The sequence below is a fragment of the Alexandromys fortis genome, unplaced genomic scaffold, assembly GCF_014885135.2.
Source record: "Alexandromys fortis isolate MF-2015 unplaced genomic scaffold, M_Fortis_MF-2015_v1.1 scaffold_8_9099976_23576923, whole genome shotgun sequence".
Lineage (NCBI taxonomy): Eukaryota > Metazoa > Chordata > Mammalia > Rodentia > Cricetidae > Alexandromys > Alexandromys fortis.
In genome coordinates, this window is record NW_026067899.1 from 10,612,806 (window position 1) to 10,634,636 (window position 21,831).

The following is a 21,831-nucleotide window of genomic DNA, read 5'->3' on the forward strand; positions in this document are numbered from 1 at the left end:
GCGTCTGTTGTGTTGAGATTCTCTTTATTTTGACCAAGTTGATCTTATTACCCTGTGTTTTCAAAACACTTTTTAAAATAAGGATTTAAAATAAGAATTCTATGCTTACGAAGGAAAAAAAATCTCATGTAATTAGAAAAATAAAAAAAAACTGTGTTTTGTTCTCCTTGATCTAACTTCTAATTTGGCTGTAAAATAATGTTTATATTTTTCAGAGGTTATTTCAATTCTCTACAGAGGCTCTAACATGAAAAACAAAAATCTCAGGTATTTTCAGTTGGCTTTTTTTTTTAAGCTTCCTTACATTTAGCTTAAATCCTGGCATTTTATTTCCCATCCTTACTGCATTGAAAATTGTTATTAAAAGCCACGCATTTCAATTGATCTTTGGACGGCCCGTTGATCACCGTTTTAAGAAAGCTACCAACTTTCCCTAGGACGCAGTGAAACTAACAGAACTGACAGGCACAAAAATGTCTCCTGCATGAATCTCTCCACCTTCCCGGTGATTGCACACCTGCTTTCCTTATATGGCAAACAAGGAAGTAACCGTGTTGAGGTTGCTTTTAAACACAGCTTTTCTTCTTTACCTGTCCAGGTAGCTTCTGTTTTCATATCAGTCTTAATGAAAGCTTTTGGGTTTACAGATCGAGTTACTTTTCAAAGCAGCGTAAGTAGTTTGACATTTTTTTTTTTTTTTTTTTTTTTTTACACTGCAAGAAAGACTTTCACGGCCTCCAGCTCTGGTCTTGTAACCCTGGAGGTAATTCATTTTTAATCTGTCTGCACAGTGAAAACTGAACCGAATGGGGATTGAGCTGCTCTGCCTGTTCCTGCTACTTCTAGGAAGGAATGAGCTCGTCCAAGGTAAGAGAGCTCTCCCGTTTATCATTCTCGTCTTCGCTGTACGCTCGACAAACTGTCATTTGCTCCAGAGGCAGACCCGCCGTCATTTTTCATTTGATCTGTCTGATGGCTCTCTTGTTACAGAGACACTTTAACAAACTATGGGCAGACTCGGGAATTTCCTCCAGCAAACGTTCTAGGTGCTGGGCAAATAAATACAAAGGTTGCATGGGCATTTTAACGAGGAGAATTAGACAGCCTTCCTACACAATGGGACTTCTGCGTGTCGTTGGGATCGCCACTTGGGAAGCTTTTCTGTTCTGTTGTACGACAAGGCTGCCCACTTGGGAGTCATAATATTGAGAGTGAAGAAGGGTTTTAGAAACAGAAATGCCGAATTTATAAGAGAAACCTTTTTTAATGGGTACAGATAAGTTTTTGAAATTACATGGCAGGTGCTGAATAGGAGAATAAGTCAGATGATTCAGGACTGCTGAGCAGTCAGACACTGCTGTGGTTTGAGACAAAAGAGAGCTAGTTCCTACTCACATGCTGTATATATTCCCAATCTGATGGGTATAAACTATAAACTCAGACATGAGTTAGTAACCTTCAGAACATTAATCTTCTAATATAGCTTTGCTCAAGTAAGACGTGTGAGTCCCAAAAGCAGAATGAATGAGAGGGCTTTAACTCCCACGTCTTGCTGGCTTTGCCCTTAGGTGGTTGTGCCTGGGGCGGTGCAGAGACCTGCTCAGACTGCTTGCTCAAGGGACCTCACTGTGCCTGGTGCTCCCAGGAGGTAAGTCACTGGCTATCGCCCTGTTTGAACCCTGTTTACACATCAGTTAATGTCCTCAGGGAAAGCGGTTCTCTCTGCGGGGTCACGTGATTAAATCAGATCAAGAGAGAGAAAGCTGAGTGTCAGAAGATCAAAATTATATTCATGTGTACTTCGAAAACAGTTTACTCAAGGAATGGATGTCAAGTTATTTTTTTAAAAACTTAACTAAACAACTTTTATTAAATCTAGCAACTTCTAATTAATTAGTTAATTAAATATGCTTTTTAATTTTTATTTTTGAGATAGGGTCTCACTGCATAGCTAATCTGGAGCTCACTTTGTAGACCAGGATCTGTCTGCGTCTGCCTCCCCAGTGCTGAGACTAAACGGGTGCCAGCCCTCTGCTTCTCTTACTTTAAAGGTTTTCTAGCTGGTTACAGGTGTTACATTCTGTCTGGATAACTGGTAGCCATGGAGATGATATTGTTCAAAGTGAAGCAGGCATTTAACGTTGATACAGTGTGATTCTGTTCCATCTGAGACCTGAGATCCCTTGTGAGTCTCTGCTAGGCACTTCAAGAAGGGAAAAACTATAATTCATGCATGGGGCAATTCTTTCACAAATCACATGCTCATGAACTGAGTGACTCTTGCAAAGCCATTGCAAAGCGTGGAAGAAACAGTCCTTGTCTGGTCAGAGTGAAACCATGTATGTGCAGACCAGAAGGGCTACAAACAAGACAGACCAAGTTACAGCCTGTGCAGTGATGCAGAGAGCAACGTGGGGAAGGATTTGCACTAAGAAAAAGAGCCCTTGGCTTTCAGGATTTTAAGTCCCACCCACTGGAAAGAATCTAAATACCAATCAACGCTTATGAATGCCGACAGCAAGAACCCAGTAGCAAGCTCAAAGGGGAAGGAATGTAGATGCTTGGCTCAGAACTGGGCTGTAGCTGTTAGGACCCAAATTCCACATTCACTGTGTGTGTGGAGCGTTGCCTCACAGGCAGGAGAGCATAAACCAGCTCACTGTCCCTCCACTGCCTTGACTGCTTAGTCCATAAACAAAATTCAAGGCAACTGCGCTCTTTTGAGTTCAAATAACAAATGCAGAGTTGAGAATATTCAACAAGAAACAAACCCATATGCTCCTTGGATATTGTCTAGAAGCCAATATTAGTTTCAGGGCAGAGACAAAAAAATTGATCTAGAATTTACATTTACTCTGTGTGTGTGTGTGTGCATGTACCCATTCATGTGTTCATGGAGGCCAGAAGTGGGGATTAGATCACCCGACACTACAGTTAGTTATAGGCAGTTGTAGGTTTCCTGATGTGGGTGCTGGGAATCGCAATTGGGTCCCCTGGAAGAAAAATAAGCATTCTTAGCTGTTGAGTTCTCTCTCAAACCCGCCAGAATTTATATTTAAATTCATCTTTCCATTAGTAAGTGCTTCCTAAGGTGCTTCTGAGAGTTTTCCTTGTAGCTAGCCAAGGGATCAGCAAGTTTCAAGGTCAGATCATTTCAGAGGCCTCTCCAATAATCAACGCAGTCATTAGTGCATCAGCTGTGGCAGACAGCTGTGACCATTAGAGCAAAGAAGGAACAAAGCTTAGGGTGGACACAGACTGCTAATACAGTTCACGCCACCTCTGTTCTCTCTGCAAAGGCTGAACACAACTGGTAGCCATTCCACTGTGGTAGGAAGGATTCTGAGGCCTCATCCAGCCGCTGCTTGCCTTTGTTACAATCATGGGAAGTTGCAGAGTTTGCCATACCCAGGCTAGAGCCACAAATCTGCATAGGTCTGATTGGTAAGAAGGGAACAGCTGTATTTTCAAACATCAGTTTTAGAAGAACATAACTCCTAGGTGGGGAAAATAGAAGGCATGACTTAGAATCCTAAGGGGCAAGGAAAAGATGTAAGCATTAGTTTGGTTCGTAGTAGACTCCAAACTGGTTTCCATGAATCAATCAATCTCTCTCTCTCTCTCTCTCTCTCTCTCTCTCTCTCTCTCTCTCTCCTCTTCTCTTCTCTCTCTCTCAAAACACACACAGGAATCCAAGGGCCTCACTTCAATCCTGCCTATGGTCACTTCGGATCAGAAACAACTTTGCCTGTCAGTAGCACCTGCTCTGCTCTTGTCTTGGCTCCATCTCCCCACTCTGGGTGCTGCAAAATCAGAGCAGCCACATCTCTGCTAGGCCCTACAAGTCACAGCCTTCTCTCTGGATGCACCCTAAGGACTGGGACTTTCTGGAATTCCAGACAGAGTGCAGACTTTCAACCATATTCCCTTTTAACCTCCAAACCTGAGAGAGAGCTCTAAGAGACCTTGAACTATAAGTCTTGAAGATGCTGAGCTTAAAGTCCCTGAGAGGTCACCTTCCATGAAGGGATGCTGTATTTGATGGGGACACATCAGCAAACAGAACCGAGTGCCAGACAGGGAGATGTCAGGTGCCCTGTCCTTTAGGAATCTACAGGAAACGTCTCTCAGGGTTGGGCAACAGATTTACAAAGCATGACAGTCCTAGGAGTCCAGAAAAACAACCATTCATCCCAAACAAGTAAATTCACAGGAAAATGTCAACTTTAGGAACTCAGCCATTTTAAAGATCCACTCAGATAGTGGGAGAAACTTTAAGACATGAACTTTGAATTTAAAAAAAAAAAATTAAGATTTGACTTGAATATTTGACCGAGTATAACTAAAAAGAGGCTCAAATTTTGTTCAAAATTTTACTGGCCAACTTCTCCAGTTATCACAGACTCCACCTGACAGTCACCACCAGCCCTGTGGGGATAGAAGATATTCAACATACACTTATCTCACAAAGAGCAACAGAGAATTAATGCCTGGCCTGCTACAAAGTGATGCGGATTCGTCTCCTTTTTCTCTTGGTGATTTTTTTTTCCATTTTTAGAATTTTACCCACCCGTCCGGAGCTGGCGAGAGGTGCGACACACCTGCAAACCTTTTGGCCAAAGGATGTCAACCGCCCTTCATCGAAAACCCTGCCTCCCAAGTAGAAATACTTCAAAATAAGCCGCTGAGCGTGGGCCGACAGAGAAACAGTTCTGACATTGTTCAGATTTCTCCTCAGAGCGTGGTTCTTACACTGAGGCCAGGTACGGAGCGCTCCATTTCCTAGCTTTGTCGCTGACGGTCCACCAACACCTCTGGCACCCAGCACGCATCTTTGGTTGCGGCGTCGCCCATTTCCCCATCCGAGGGGCACGGGAATCACACGTCTCTTTATGGCACTTTGAATGTGTCACTGAAGACAGCTTCTCTTAGGGGTGACTGTTTGAATTACTCAAATGTCGCCCACATTAACTGTACATTTCTTCAAGGGCTGAAATGTAGATTTAATCTCCCCTTTATTCGGTTCACCTTTTCTAAAGCCACACAAACAAAGACGTGGCTTATCTTTCATCTAAATGGCTGCTCCTTCTCCCAAGGAGATATAAAATATCCCGACATCCACCTCCTTCAGTCCCTCCAAACTAACCGCTGGGAGATTTCCATGGACGTGTTCATTTAGAGACGCTACCGCGCAGGTCATGAGATGGCGTGCACCTTACTAAGGTCGCTCTGAAATACAATAGCCGGTTAGCTCAGGATTGGTCAGTTACAAATGACTGTAGTGTTTATGGATTTGTTTCTCGTGGGCCATTGCAGGCGGTGAGCAGACCGTGCAAGTGCAGGTCCGCCAAACGGAAGATTACCCAGTCGATCTGTATTACCTCATGGACCTCTCGGCCTCCATGGATGATGACCTCAACACAATCAAAGAGCTGGGCTCCCGGCTTGCCAAAGAGATGTCTAAACTAACCAGCAACTTTAGACTGGGCTTTGGATCCTTTGTGGAAAAGCCCGTTTCTCCTTTTATGAAAACAACACCAGAGGAAATCACCAACCCTTGCAGGTAAGTGAACTCCTTGGCATTCCTGGGCACTGGTTTCTACAGATGTAATCCACACGTCCCAGCTGCTGTGCCAGGAGCTCATTAACACCCTGGCATTTCTTTCTCAGGTTGGGATCTCAGCAATTCTCTGTGGTCTATGGTAGTTTCCAGCCAAGGTGGGATCATCATAACTTCAATGTTCTAGCCCACAGACCTGCATCAGCTGCCAGGTTTGCAGGTCAGGGTGCAGCCAACCGGGTTTCCTGTCTGTGGGCAATGAGACATTGTCTTTGCCTGTTGGCTACAAAGGCAACACATACCAGTCTCTCAGAGATCTTCAGTCCTCCGTGACCACCACTTCCTAGGGCTCTTTCATACGAACCTACGTGCTCTCTGAGTCTTTCCATCAAAATAACAATTTTTGCAGTTTTGTCTGACGCACTTTGGGAAATGTGGCTTTCTCTCACCTCTGAGGGAAGCAGCCTTCACTGCAATTAAACTCAATAGGAAATGAGGCAGTGACTCTATTACAAAATGCTATAATCAGCCATTAAAATAATGTGTTATGCTGATGGTAGTCAAGGGCAAATGGTTTTGTGATGGCTTACCCATATGGTCAATGCCATGTCCAAAATTAAGTTATTTAAAATTCTTCCACTGAGAAAGAGCTACCATTTGCTCCATGCCAGCCTCTATGTTGAACACTTCAAATGCATGGCCTTCCTCCAGCTTCATAATGATGAAAGGTAAAAGCTGGTCTTGTGAGTTCCGTACCCAGAGGGAGTGACAAGGGACTTGGAGAGGCCAACCATTTACCCAAGACCACAGGACCAAAGGATTTGTGAGGAGATCTGGTTTGATTCAAAACATTAGCCTCATACTACAATCCCCCCCCACACACACACACCAATTTCCCAAATGTATGGTAGCATTTAATATTTTAATATATCAAAGGAAGCAGTATCTATAAGAAGGAAATGATGGTATTTCAGTTTAGAAGTTTAGTATAGTTCTCACAAGTTGGGCAGTGATGGCACAAAACTTTAGTCCCAGCAGAGACAGGTGGATATCTGAGTTCAGTAACAGCTAGTTTAGCTGGTTTTGCAGAGCAAGTTCCAGGACAGTCAGGGCTATACAGAGAAAGGAAGGAGAGAGAAGAGGGGGAGGAGACTAATCTAACACAGCCCCAAACAATTTTACTCTTACCGATTCTATTTATATTTAGGAATTGAGTTTGGTTGTAAGCAACAGAGATATGGACTTAAGAAGAGAATTAGTTCTCTCTCCTCCACATAAAGGAGCTGGAGAAGGGCAGTTCAGGACTGGCTCAGCATACCTGGAGAAGGGGCAGCTCAGGACTGGTTCAGTGGCTCCACACCCAGAGATCCAAGGGTTTCCTGCTCTCTGTCTGCCATTGTTGGTACTTGGGTTTTGTCTTCATGGTCCAAGAAGGCTGCTGGGACACTGATCATGTCTTTATTCTAGGAAGTAGGAAAGGAGGAAAGCAGGCAGATCAATAAAGATCTAATTGGAACACTCCAAAAAAGCACACAGCAAAAAACACTGTTTGATGAGTTTGGTAAAAGAATGCACCCAAATAATCTACACCCCAGACTCGCCTTCCCCTCAGAAGGATTCTTCATGGCCTATTAGAGTCAGTTCTGCTTCCTCAGAAACAACCACCTTCTGATTTCTATTATTTAGGCTGCTTTTTGCCTGTTCTTGGTTCTCAAATAGATGTAAGAGGGTGTAGTATGCACGCTTCCTGTCTGGCTTCTTTCTTCCTTTCTTTCTTTCGTTCTTTCTTTCATTCTTTCTTTCTTTCTTTCTTTCTTTCTTTTTCTTCTTTCTTCCTTAAACCTTTTATTGATTGACTCTTTGTGGCTTTTACACTGTGCATCTCGATCCCACCCATCTACCTGTCCCCTTGACTCCACCCTCTGTCCCCCGCAATCTCCCCCACAAAATAAAATGAAGTCAAATTTAAGAGAAAAGAAGAACAAGAATAAATAAATAAATAGATAGATATTTTTTGGATGCTGTAGTGTTGTTACACAGTGAGTCACACAATATACCTTTTAGCCCATATTTACTTTGATTGCAGTCACTGCTTGCAAGAGTTCTTTACAATGAGTCACTGGCCTGGTTCTAGGCCTGGTTTCTGCTACACTAACAATACTGGGCCCTCACTGGGACTCCTCTTGGATATCCTATTGTTGCCCTCTGTCGTGGAGATCCTGCAGCTTTGGGTCTGCAGGACCAGCCCCTTCACATGCTCCAGCAGATCATAGAGGGGGTGGATGTTGGTCAACTCCTAGCCCTGGTTCTAGGTCTAGGATGTAGATGAGTTGATCAACCCACCAGCTCTTCCCAATCCTCACTACCAGGGTGAGTTCTCCAGCACTGCCCCTGGGTAGGTCATCCTTGCAGCAAGGAGTGAAGGGCAGGGCTGGTTCTCCTGCTCTCACTCCGTAGCGCCCACTCACCCACACCTACACCACCAGGGCCAGCTCTGCTACACATCAGCAGTCTGCTCCTCTTTAACACACAGCCCTTTATGCCTCTGCTATAATTTCTTTATTCAGTCGTCCATTGATGGATAGTTAGGTTGTCTCCAACTATAATAAGAGTTAGCATGTTCCTATTCCGACACTGTGAAAATTGTTGGCATGTCTACTTGCATATAAGTCTTTACAAAAATGTACTTATTTGTTTATCTTAAATGCATAGGTAGAATAGATTTGGTGAGCTGTATAATGTTTTCAATTTTTTGAGAAGCTACCAGACTCTTTGCAAAGTAGATGTGCTGCCTTTTATTTCCAAGAACAGGTTTGCAAGCTTTCCATGTGATGTACGTTAGTGAACGATGGAGTTAGTAGCATTAGAATGACTAAGTTTTCACGAAAAAATTAGTCCTTTAAATTAGGCATTCTGGTGAGTTTGCAATGCTATCTAATAATTTGTGTTTATTGATGAATGATATTGAACATCTTTTCGTGTGTTTATTTGTCCTAATGTCATATTTTGGGAAATATCTTCTCAAATATTTTAACTATTTTTAATTTTTTTGGTTTTCTTATTAACATTGTTTTCTACGGGGTTTTAAATTACCTTATGTGTATGAGTGGTTTGTACGTCTGTGCTTTATGTGTGTGCAGTGCCCTCAGAGTCCAGAAGGGGGAGTCAGAATTCCTGGAACTAGAGTTACAGATGGTTCTGAGCCACTCACTATGTGGATGATGGTAACTGAACCTAGGTCCTCTGCAAGAGCAATAAATGCTCTTAATAATAATAAGTGCACCAATCTCATTATGGATGGTTGTAAGCCATCATGTGGTTGCTGGAAATTGAACTCAGGACCTCTGGAAGAGCAGTCAGTGTTCTTAACCACTGAGCCATCTCTCCAGCCCCTCTCCTGCCCCTTCTTTATGCATTTTGGATACAAATTCTTTGTCCAATATATTTCTCAGATATTCTTACCAGATTGTAGCTTGTTTTTATTTTAGTAACAGTATCTTTTTTTTTTTAGTTTTGATGATCAGCATATCAATTTTGTAGCTCATATTTTTTGTTCTGAGAAACTTTGGCCTAGTCTAAGGTGGTAAAAAATTTCTTCCATATTTTCTTGTAGAAACATTAAGATTAAAGGTCTTCCGTTTAGACCTGTGATCACAACCAAATGAATTTTAACTTGAGAATGAGAAACATTGAGGTTCATCTTTTATTTTCGCATGGGATTGGTTATTCCAAAACTATTTGTGAAGCAAGACTTTCCACACTGGATTAGCTTGGCATCTTTATGAGGAATCGGTTGGCTGTAGGAGTCTGAATGTAGACCTTCATTTCTTTTTCACTGATCCCTTGACTCTGGGTCATGGAACAACACACACCTCCGTCTTGCTTTGTCAGAAGCTTTGTCAGAAGAGAAATCAGGAACGGGGGTCCTCCAGCGTGGTCCTTCTCTTGATGTTCCTGGATCCTTTGCATTTCCACGTAGATTTTAGAATCAGTTTATCAATGTCTCCAAAAATATACACTGAGTTTTTGAAAGAGACTGTAACAAAGCCATAGATCTTAAACCTCTTGAGCCTTCTGGTCATGTCACATGACATGGATCTCTGCTTCTTTGATTCTTGTTGAATGTTTCTGAGGCCCACTTCACTGTTTCCAATGTAAAACCAAAACCAAACCAAACAAAAAGAAAAAAATATCACTATCTCCTGTCTTTCTTCATATTATCTGTCGTTTGAGGTTTGTAAAATCCCAGTTTTCAAAAGTAACTTACATATTTCGGATATTCATTTTCTTCCTGAAACCTTTACAGATTTTCTCTCATTAATTCTTTTCTGCTTTTGTAGACATCTTCTGATATTCTAAACACAGTCACATCATCTGTGAGGGACAATGTCTTCTTCAGTGCCCACTCCTCTGTTTACCTTCTCCTGCCTTACTGTGTTAGCTAGGATCGCTGTTTATCTAGGCCCACCGGCACAATTTTTAACTGACGTGGTGAGGGAGGACATGACGTGGTGACATGGCCCTCGCCATGTCAATGAGCTTTGGAGGAGACCTTCAGGCTCACCATTGAATATGCCGTCACTAGTGATGTTTTCAGTTTCATTACAAGGCAAGAAAGGGCCCTCCTGTTCCCGCTTTGAAACATTTCTCCCCTTTGTGATAAATGAATGCTGAATTTTGTTTTCCCAATTTAAGACGGTTGATCAGAAATTTTACCCCAAATCCTACATCTATTTACATAACAAAGGTAGTTGAAAGGAAGCCCATTCCTGCCCTAAAAGTGGGGGTTCCTCTGTTCCTGGATAGATGGACACCAGGTGGCTTCTAGCGATACCTGTAACACAAAAAGTGCAGATGTCTAGGAAGAGAGATAAGTGCACATTAAAATTGCCAGGTAATAAGTAGTGAGGCGTGGCCACTGTTTTCGATCCATCTGTAGAAGTAAATTAATACATGTGTTACTGAAAACATTTTGTCTGATATGACAGCATCCCCTCTGCTTCTGGCTGTTTCTCTGGTAGACGAAGAGCTCTGTACCCGCCTGAAGCTTGTATGTAATCATTTGGCGTATCACATATCTTCCTGCAACAAGCTTCAGTCCAGCCGAATGGAGGGCAGTTCCATCAGTACCACCTACTTCTGTTTCAGTCTGCCTGTCTTGGGCCAGATAAGATGTAGCAATTTGACGTACAATAGGGAAACAATGAGTATAGAATGTTTTCAGAGAGACCATTGAAATAAACGAAGTTAGTCTATTCAGTTAAAAATTGGTATGCAACACTTTGAACTAGCAATGAAACGGAATCTTTAAAGAAGCTTCTAGAAACATCAAAGTAGTTTGGCTTTTTATTTAGTTTTATGCATACATTTGATTTCAACATTATTTTTGTTTTGTTTTGTTTTGCTTTGTTTGAGTCAGGGTCTCATGTTGTAGCCGAGGCTGGCTCTGAACTTGCCACGGAGCTCAACTGGCCTTGAAGCTAAAACAACCATCACACCTTAGCCCAAATACTGAGATAATTGGTGTGAGAAACCATGCTTGGCTTGCATTCAAGTAGTCTTGCGTTCATTTAAAAAAAAAATTACAGAGCCTCAAGCAGTATGCTAAGTGTCGAAACACCCAGGGGCAGGGGATCTGGACCCATTCCACAAAGAACTGAAATTCTTTAGTGGACAGGCACCTTGGAAGACAACACGGGTTCCAGAGTCAGCTCTGCATAAAGTCTTGGCTCATAGAATCACTCCTGACAAGGCCTTAGCTGGATCATTTCTCCTCTCAAATCGGGTTTCTTTTTCAGTAAATCAAGAGTCATAGTTCTAATTACACAGAGTGGTCGTAAGGATTAGGTCAGATCATGAATGGAAGCATTGGCTTGACCTTGCTAAATTCTCAATAAATACCAGGTGCCATTCATAACCACAGACCATGATCAGAGGAGACCAGACCACTGCACAGGGTGTAGCTAGTAGGGACCTGAAAGAAGACTGTGCGTTTGCTCTCCTGAAAGACTCTATGTATCTTGCTGGCTAACGCTGCTTCTTTATTTATTCCTAGCAAAATTTATCATTCAAATTGTAAACCAAAAGTACTTAAAAAAAAAAACCTGCAACACCGTTTTCCTTTCCCTTATATCTCGAGCTCTCTAAGTTCCTCTGTCCAGCTAGCATCCCACATGTGTGCACAAGAAGAACACATACGTTTATTAATCAAACTTAATCTTCTAATATAGAATAAAATGTTATTAAGTAAGAAGACAATGAAAGGTAAGAGGAAAATAGCCTGAAGCAACACGCAATGGCCTTTGCATTTAGTCTCTTTATCCATATACGGGGATGATATTGATGCTAGAGTAATCAAGAGATTGAATGAGCTCAGAACAACAGACATTCAAAATAAGCATCAGTTTCCTTTCCCTCATTAATTCAGTTCCTCGTCTCTAGTTATTTCCTTCTAGTGGTCTTCAAACTTTCAAATCCCAGGACTCCTTTACTCTCTTAAAAATAACACTACTTGGGCAATGAGGATAGCTCAACAGCCAAAAGTATTTGCCATGGGAACCTGATGACCCAAGCTCAAACCCTGGATCCCATGGTAGGGGAGAATAGACTCCTGAAAATTGTCCTCTGACCTCACTCATGTACATACATAATACAAGCACCACACATAAACAGCAATAATAAAAAGATAATACCTCACCCATGTTTGGTATTGTAAGCTGCTAACCCCAGTCCTCAGATGGCTGAGCCAAGAGGATCCCAAGTGAAAGGTCAAACTGACCTACAGAGAGAGATTCTGACTAAAATGATGATGGTGGTGGTGATGATGATGATGGTGATGATATACCTCCAAGAGAGCCTCAGTTTATGTGGGTTATATATATTAATAGTTACTTCATCAGAATATAATAGAACAAATAAGCATTGATTTGTTGGTTTAATACTTACAATAAGAAATAATGCATATTATTATAACATGTTTTAAAGATCAGTAACTACATTTTCAAAACAAAACAGAAATCAGCAAGTCTTTTGTTATCAAATAGAGTGATAATAGTCTACTTTTTTTTTTGCAAATTTCTAAAGCAGCTGGTTTAATTGAAGGCAACTGGATTACCGCATCCAATTTTCCCTTTAATCTATTGCAATGTTTTTGAGAGAATTCCTCAATGAAAGTCAAACCTCACATGGAACTGTATTTGTCAAAGGAGAATCTCACCTGATAGCTATGTCCAATGGCTTTGTCCACTTGTCTGCTCCCAGATTAGACTAGGTGACAGTTCCCCATGTAGAACCTGAAGTAGTATCAATGAACCCCCTCCCCCCGTTCTGCTGCATTGCAGTTCATTGGTCTGACTGCACATGGGTGACTCCCACCACTTGTGAGTTTGCAATGTTATACTTTGGTCATTCAGAAGCCACGAGTTCACTGAGTTTGCGTATCCTCCAGAACCCATGATATCAAAAGGCTTGCTTGTTAATATCACCACCAACCTCATCACGCATGTCTTGAAGCACCAGAAAACGTTGGGGGTGTTGTCAATCTCTCAGGGAGCAAATGAGCAATTCCTTCAATTTAAATATTCTAGTTTCCTTGAATTTTGCTACTGACAGCAAACGCCAGCGTTTACTTTCTTGGAAATGACAGTATTGCTTTGTTCATTTTTAAGAACATGTCTGTCAGATATTCATAGTGGATTAACTCAGGTTTAGCTGTCAATCATTCCTTCAGGTGAAAATGATGCTCCAGGAAAAAGGGCCAAGTCAGCTGGCTCATGCAAATGCATCTTCTCTGTATTTCACGGGCTCTATGCAAACTCTCCATGTGTTGAAGAAAAACCATGTATTCAGAAATGCCCCACCACTAATACCATTGATGATTTATAATAGTTGACTGTCCTCAGGGACAATCAAGTGAAACTACCATTTCCTTTTACTCAGTCTAGCGCTTCTTGAGAATTTATTCTATCAGGACACTGAGTAGAGCCTGGCGCGAGTGCCTCAACATGATGGAGGCCCCAGCTCCTCCATTCCTCTCCTACTGGCAGTGAAACCTTGCACGGTAAAAAGAAAATGGCAGCTATAAAATGCTTAAGGGGGTTTTCTGTACTGTTAGTACACAGCATATAGCTTCTTTCTGTAAAGATAAGACAACTGTGTGCAAGGAAGAAAAAAAGACAGACAAAAAGAAGGAAATGGAAGTCATCTACAATTCCTGACAGAAAAACATAATATTCGGTATATGTAAGTATAGTCTCATTTTATCAGTACTTACTTATTTTAAAAACGAACAAAATGTAAGGAGTGCCTCTTTGCTTTGTGTTTCATAATTATCCTGCAATGGACATGCAAATCCATTGTTGTCTAGGACCTCAGAATTGTTCCTTGGTGAGAAGAGCCTCTTCCTTTAGTTCTGAAGCTGAGAAAGTAGAATCCTAAAGTGCCACTCAGTAGAGGCAGATCTCTGACTCCAATTTCTCAGCTGTGACCCACCTCCTTTCACTGCATGCCTTCTGTCCTTTAACCAGCTGAATGGATAATATTAAATTTTCGCTCATTTCCCAAAGTCATAGAGGGCTCATAAGATAATGATTCTAATTAGTTCACTATGGAGATGGCTGCAGTGTGCACCTGGGATGCCAGTGTTGGGGAGCTGGAGATGGGACGATCTCTAGAGGTCCCTAGCCAGCAAGGCTAGCCAAACTGGTGAGCTGCAGGTTAAAGGAGAGATCCTGTCACACACAAAAATAGAATAAAAAAATAAGATGGAGAATGACAAAAACACAAAAGTCTACCTCTGATCTCCACAGGTGTACAACACACACACACACACACACACACACGCACACAACTATCTCCTTATCAGAGTCTCCAATAAGACGAGACATTCTGAGCAGCAAAGATGCAAATTTCTCATATTAAAGTCAGTTTCCAGTTCTTTTGTTCCAAAAGATGACCCCAGTATGATGCAAACCAATAGCCCCAAATAAAGGATTCAGACTTTCTAAGAATAGTTAGGTCTCAGGGAAGATGCTAAGCCCAATAGAGCTATCCATTTCCTGTGTCATATAATCTTCACAACTTTGGGAACTAGGCAAGGACTCTGAGGCCCAGGAGTGCTGCGTGACCTGCCTAAAGATAGATACCTGCTTAGTACATCTCTTCTAAACTGAGTGCACGTCTACTGCCCCACAGTTTCTCCAGACACTGTGGGAGCAAGGAGGACACCTAGCAAAAATGGGGATCATTTTAAACATTTGACTTCTTCCTTGCATTGTGCTTTAAATACTTCTCCATTTAAGTAAATATATATAAAAGTTTTAAGGTACACATCTAAAACATAAAATTAAAAGACAAAGGTAAGACACTAGTATTGTTCAGAGAGCACACAAAATTACAATAAAAATAGCCTGTAGAAGAATATGCGATGGATAGAGGTCTGCCGATTGAAAGGGGGCTAAAAATAAAGTGCCAATAAAGACAGACACCTGCTGAGTCCTGGTCACTAAAGGAAATGAAAAGTAATGTTCAGATGACATTTCTAGCCAATCAATTCTCTTGCTTTTTCTCATTTCTGTGGTGAAACGGCTATGGCCTCAAACACTGACATCAGAAACTAATGGGAAGGAGTTTGTTAACATGGGTCAAGGGCAACCCAGCAAACCCCCTTCAAAGAAATTCTTTCTAGCAAAGGGACGGCATAACTTGTAAATGGGAACATAAATGGAGGGCTCTATTATTTCGTTACAGAAAGAGCATGGCTACTATACTCAATTGTTCATTTTTGTTATTTTGACAATTTTGTACATGCACATAACGTGTTGGAACCATATTGACCCCAGGACCGTCTTTAACCCCTCCCCTTAGTCCAGCGGCCTTTTCCTCTTCTCAGCTTCTCCTTCCATGTCGTATTACTTTGGGCAGGTCTTGTGCAGGCAGCCAGAGCTGCTGTGTGGTCATGACTTCAATGGCCATATCATATCCAGTAGGCAGCATTCATGGGGTACCCAAACTTTATTTTTAATAGACAAACTTTGGAAACAACCATGTTTCCATATAACAGAACATTACTTCAAACTATAAAGGAGCAAGCCAGTAATTCATACATCAGTGTAGGTGAGTCACCTAGTCAGAGAAACCAGAGAGGTAGTCACATGTCACTTAAGTGGTGGAAGCACAGTTTGAGAAATGTGATGTCGTAGTTCAAATACCATAGGCTGCACTTACTAAGCTAAGACACTGCTACTCAATATAACCCATTGATGCAATTAAGAAATGCATAAGATGCCACCAGGTTTTTAAAATGAATTTCAGCAATAAATGGTGATTAAGCCTAAAGAGACAGCCCATAGCCATTGAAATTCATTTTTATTCCCTTCCTGATATGTTTGTATAAACACAAGTTTTCTTCGGTGAACCTTCACATTTACATTACTTTTATAAAAGAGAGCATGATTCTAACCTTATCACTAATCAAATCCATTATCTGTCCTCGGGTGTGTGCTCGTCTGCGTGAGATCTCTGTAGGAAATGGCAACTGCCTTTTCACAGTGCGTCATTCTGAGTGACTTAGCTTCTACCTGCCAGGGAGATTCCATGTGTGGTCATCACTTCAGTTTCAAAGAAACCTGACGCACACTACTAAGAGAAGAGAATTGCAAACTGGGAGTTAAAAATAAACACCGTGAATCAGAAAGGACATAGAAAACGGGGCCTGGAAATTTACATTTGCTCCTGGGCCAATTAGACCAGGTGTCTCCACACGGCTGAAGTCATAGACAAAACCTTGTACGTCAGGAGGGCAGAGAACTCTGTCGTGTGATATTTTAATCGCTATTCTGACAATAAAGTTTGCTTTGAATTGGAGGGTAGATAGACTGAGGGCTGATAGGAGGCAGGAAGGAGTAAAGCAAGACTAAGAGAAGATCTCGGCCTCTTTGAATGAAGGAAGGGAAGAGATAAGAGGTCACTGGTGGCTTCTCCACCACTTCTCTGATTATTCAGGCTCTTACCCTGCTACCTGACTCCTGATTTTTTATTGATAAAGAGTGATTAGATAAACTCATCAAAACACAGGGACACAGAGGCAAGTGTAGACTGTAGACCACATCCAATCACAATGCTCTTGTCATGCTTCCTAGCCCATTGGCTGACAAATCAGATTTTAATACTCTCTTTGGCTGAGGAAGTGGAACGAAGGACAGGAGGGACTTTCTGGGATGTCTTTTCTGGGGATGGATGTCTCAAGATATTCGAGCTGTCACGGGTAGGTTTCTCAAACTGTCCTGTTGTTACACTTGGAAACACAGAGACTGAACTGTTTCCTATGCATGTCTACCAATAAAAAGATGACCATATTCATGGACATCAACATTTTTGTCCCCATGAGAACCCCAGCCAGTTCTGTAACCTTGCTGGTTCTCATCACGTTTGGCAAGGTTAGACCTACAATATGTTAAAGATTGTCCCAAAAGGAAGTGGATTCCTGTGAACCTTTGCTTTAGCTAACTGACCAATAAACACCTTTATTTTATGTGCATCTCAGTTTAAGGGCATCCAATCTAATCGATATTATTGATTTATTACTATTGGGCTGTAATTAATGTCTGAAGAAAGTTTATTTCTATACAAATCCACCTCAGCCTTGCTGCACTTAGGAACTCTAGACAGCGTTTCAGTGTTAGCGAAGTCATCAATGAAAAGTACTAAAGAAATGAAAAGTGAACCAGGAGTCACTAAATAGACTACTAGAGGTCACTTGTTTGTGTATATTGTGAGTGCAGGGACTAAAAGAGAAGCAGAGCTTGGCCTTGCTTGCCTTCAACTGGGAATTTGCATAAGGAAATTGACTTCTTTGCTCTCGCTGTTCACATCTGTGAATAAGAAAATGTTCTAAATGCTGGGTTATTCAGTCACCTAAGAGGCTGACGCAGGAGGATCACATGTGCAAAACATGCATAAGCTCATTGGGGAGTTCAAACCCAGCCAACCTGGGTTATTTAGTAAGACCCTATTCCTAACAAAGTCACACACACACACACACACACACACACACACACACACACACACACACTGACTCAATGATTTGGATCCACTTAAGCAAGTCCACGGTGAAGTAGGTAAATTAAAAAAAAAAAAAAACACCAAATCTAAAAATAACAAAAATCAAAGTCGACCTCAGGTAGTATGTGTGGCTAATGGAAGCCTGATTCTAGTAGATGCACCTGCCCCTGGTGTGCTGATGGAGCTGCAGGACCAAGGCCAGGGAATGGAGTGTGCTCTACAACGATCACCCCATTGTCTAAGACAGTGTACCCCGCTCTCGCTGGGGCTCCTTCTTGCTATCTTTTTTCTTCTATACGAAGGGATGGTAGACCTTAGCTTGCATCTGGAAGACTTGATACAACACATATTGCTAACCCTGTCACTATCATTTCAACTGAAGATCAGAAGTAGTGTCCTAGATGGTTCATTTCTACAGGTGATCCTGTAGCTCTAATGGTCCAAAGACTTAACTTGGGTCTACGTGATTGGCTCCATTTTTTAAAAGGAAAAGCCCAAAGCTAAGAAGGCTTGAGTAACTTCCCCAGAGTTTTGTGAATAACTAGTAACTGGCTTCTGAACCACAAGTATAACTGAATCCCCAGTCAGCTCTTCCCACTGACTCTGATGCAGGCTTTATGCTACCGTGACATTTCAACCACAGGTTTGCTCCCAGGCAGGTGGGCCATGATGTACTGGAAATATTGTTTCCTAGCTTTATGTCAACTTGACACAAACTAGAGTCATTTCAGAAGAGAAATCTCCAAGTGAGAAAAGCCTCCATCTGGTTGGCCTGTGGGCAAGCCATGGGGTGAGTTTTCTTACTTAATGATTGACACTAGAGGGCCCTGCTCACTGCATGGGGTGCCACCCCTGGGCTGGTGGTCCTGAGTGCTTTAAGAAAGCAGTCCGAACAAATCCCGAGGATCAAACTAGTAAGTGGCACTCCCCTACTGCCTCTACATCAGATCCTGCCTAAGGGTCCTGCCTTGAGTTCCTGCCTTGACTTCCCTGGTTGATAGACTACAAGCTGTAAGATGGAACAAACCCTTTCTTTCCCAAGTTGCTTTTGACCTTTGTGTATTATCACAGCAATAGAAAATCTAAGACAAAAGCCAAGAGTTTTGCTGTGGGCTCTGGGTCTGTGGCAGACAGGCTTGGGAGTAGAGGAGAAAGGAGACAAGTTCCTCTCTCCCTTGTTTGGGGTTGACTCATGCTTGATAACAAGTTAAGATATCTGACCACAAAGCAACGCGAAGTGGTTGTCATCAGGTAAACTTAACATCAGGTAGATTTGGGTTTGTAGTCAATAGAAGGAAGTAATTACACGCCCCGGAACAAGGATCTGATGACAGGATCATCGGCAGTCCCGTTGGAGCCTGCCTACAATACACAGCAGGCTTCAAATCAGTGTTAGCCGATAGAGTCTACATGGGGAAGATGGCAACTTCAAATGGAAGATTCACTGTCAAGTCATACAGTGAGGCCCTTTAGAAGAGCAATCATTCCTTAAGGAAACGTTCTCAGGATAACAGGTCTACTAACTGCCCTGGACCACACTGAAGAATATTTTTTCCATTTTACTTCTGCAGTAGTATCCCCTACTTCTGTTTACCTACGTTTGGATTCAAGCACATTTTACCGTTGACTGATGATGCTGAGCGATTCAATGAAATTGTGAGAAAACAGAAGATTTCTGCTAATATTGACACGCCCGAAGGTGGATTTGACGCAATTATGCAGGCTGCTGTGTGTAAGGTAGGGTGTGGGGGGGGCAGGGGTGGGGTCAGTGCTCAGCCCTATTAACATAAATTTCATCTCTTATTAGCCAATCTGCTTTGGGAAGCTTAGCTAACTGTCTTTCCTTTGGTCACCGTACTTCTTCATTTCATCTTTTTCTTAAAATGTGAAACTTCCATTCAGTATTTAATTTAGTCATGTTGAAGGGGGAGAATGTTTTATGTGTGTGATATTTGAATAATCAAATAATAATCAAATAATCAAAGGAAATTTTGTTTCAAAGAACAGATTAGTTATTTTTTAATCAATTATAGTAGGAAAAAATTAAGGGCAGAATATTAACAAACAAATTTGAAATGTCTGACTTGGTATACAGCACACATAATAACACAGCTACTGTATTTTACCTTTCTCATGATGTGGGCCATGTTCGTGCTAGGCAAGCTCTATACTAATGCTACTAATGAGCTACCCAACCCTTGGTTTTGAGAGGCAGAGTTGCAGTACATAGTTCATGATAAAATCTGTTGTTTTGAAGTAATAAAGTCAGGATCAGAAGTCACATTATCTATGCAGCCCTGTAAGGACCCAGATCCTCCTTGACTCTTTGAGAATAATCACCCTGTCTAGACATTAGTCCATGGTGGGCAATACCAGGAAATGTCCAGGGTGGAAGCTTCTAGAAGGCAGAAGGGTCAGGAGTTAAAGGAGGAAGGAAAGGATAAGGCAGGTTAGAAGAGCCAGGAGGAGTTTTTGCCCAGAGGCTTCCTAGACTAATATTAGATCGCTGCTAAGACACAGATTGCAGACAATCTCCGCTAGTAGGACCCTGGGGCCATCTTCAATCAGCAGTTCTTATGCTTGTGTTAGATGTATAATTCTCAGGTGACATCATTAGAAACACAATACCTAAATGTTGGGTGACATTATAATGAAACAGGCTTACTTTATAACCAGTTTGCATTGCATTTAGCTTGAATTTAGAATGACTGCAACCTTCCCCACTACCTCCTCTCATTCTCTGTCTGACAAATGGGAGCTGAGCAATAAAGATCAATAACTAGAAGCCAAGATGAACCCAGCATCACTGGTAGTGGAACTAATTTTTGTGATGCAAGGAAACCTGAAAGTTGTCTAGGAAAAAGCATATGCTATGGGATTTTATCCCTTTACTAAGCCTCAAATTCACTGTAGATAGAAAGGCTAGGATGGGCTATGCACGCACTGTGACAAGCCTCACAATCCTCAATTCAGGCCTACCCTTCTCCATACTCCCTATGGCGTCCTTCTCGCTCTAGGAAAAGATTGGCTGGCGCAACGACTCGCTCCACCTCCTGGTCTTTGTGAGTGATGCTGATTCTCATTTTGGAATGGACAGCAAGCTAGCCGGCATTGTCATTCCCAACGATGGGCTCTGTCACTTGGACCACAGGAATGAATACTCCATGTCAACCATCTTGGTAAGTAACCCTCACTGTCTTCAGCTTTCAGAGCCACGGGTAGACCCACACGACGGCAACCGCCGTGAAACCATGTGTAACGACTCACTTACTTGGTGAACGCGGTGTCTATTTTCTACCTTAGGGGCTAGAAATCACTCTCTTCTACCTCACCTGCATGCAGGTTCCACACAGAGCTCATGTGACCTCCACTAGGCAGGTGGTAGGCATGTGCTGAGAGTTTAAATATGCTAGGTCACAGACGAGTCTAGAACCTCTCTAGCTTCAGAGAGATCCCAAGGCCAGCAAAATCAGCAGATAGCTCTCTATTCTCAGTCAAAGTGGTCCTGGTCAGACCAGTACCGTAGAGGGCTTTCTGAGCATCGTCTCTCGGGTGTGCCGCAACCATGGTGGACAGCGAATCAAGTGGGGTTTGGTTTGTGTTTAATAACACTTAGCTCAATTTTTTTGTTCTTGAAAAATGCTGGCAACATTTAAAATAAAGAAAAACCAGACCACTGTCAAATGAGGTAAAAATTTCAGAGGTCTTTGCCCCAATGGTCTTATCTGATCTTCAACAGGACTCTGTCTCACTGCTGTTTTGAAGGACAGACCATGTAGCTACCGGACCTGTAAATGTTATGTCCTGTACTGGGGAAACTAAATTGCCCTTTATGACCCACTGACCCTCTTTGACCTCCTCTAGGTCCCAAAGCAGTCACTTCTCATTTCATCCTTATTCATGGTGTCTGTCTTCACGCACATCTCCATATGGCAATAAGTTCGCTTATGCTGTCTTTCTCATGGTGCCTCCCTCAGAGCCTGGGATGGTTTGTTATCTTTGTTTCCTGAGCTCAGTGCCTACGTCACAGTGGGTGCTGATGGATGTATGAGATGAAGGAAGAAGCATCACTCTGGGAAAGTCCTTCTGAGCAAATTCCAATGTCAATTGGGGAAAAAAAAAAAGCTTTTAAAAGCTGTTCTATGCAAATTCCACTGGTTAACAAATTTAGACCATTCTTTAACCTAATTCTGAACTTCAACCTAGATTTT

General features: G+C 42.1%; 1 protein-coding gene across 2 annotated transcripts in view; it reads left to right on the plus strand.

The window, feature by feature from the left end:
* Positions 1–549: 549 nt before the first annotated feature.
* The window catches only part of Itgb6 (integrin subunit beta 6), a 75,548-nt gene continuing 54,266 nt past the window's right edge, over positions 550–21,831 (plus strand). Inside the window, exons 1-7 of one of the 2 annotated variants that reach the window (XM_050123536.1) lie at positions 550–670; positions 792–867; positions 1,569–1,648; positions 4,559–4,763; positions 5,317–5,563; positions 19,192–19,357; positions 20,638–20,799. In XM_050123536.1, coding sequence (XP_049979493.1) covers positions 807–867; positions 1,569–1,648; positions 4,559–4,763; positions 5,317–5,563; positions 19,192–19,357; positions 20,638–20,799 — 921 coding nt within the window. In that variant the 5' untranslated portion in view covers positions 550–670; positions 792–806. Of the gene's footprint in view, positions 671–691; positions 868–1,568; positions 1,649–4,558; positions 4,764–5,316; positions 5,564–19,191; positions 19,358–20,637; positions 20,800–21,831 lie in introns of those variants that run through there. The other variant, XM_050123546.1, reaches the window with a different exon arrangement.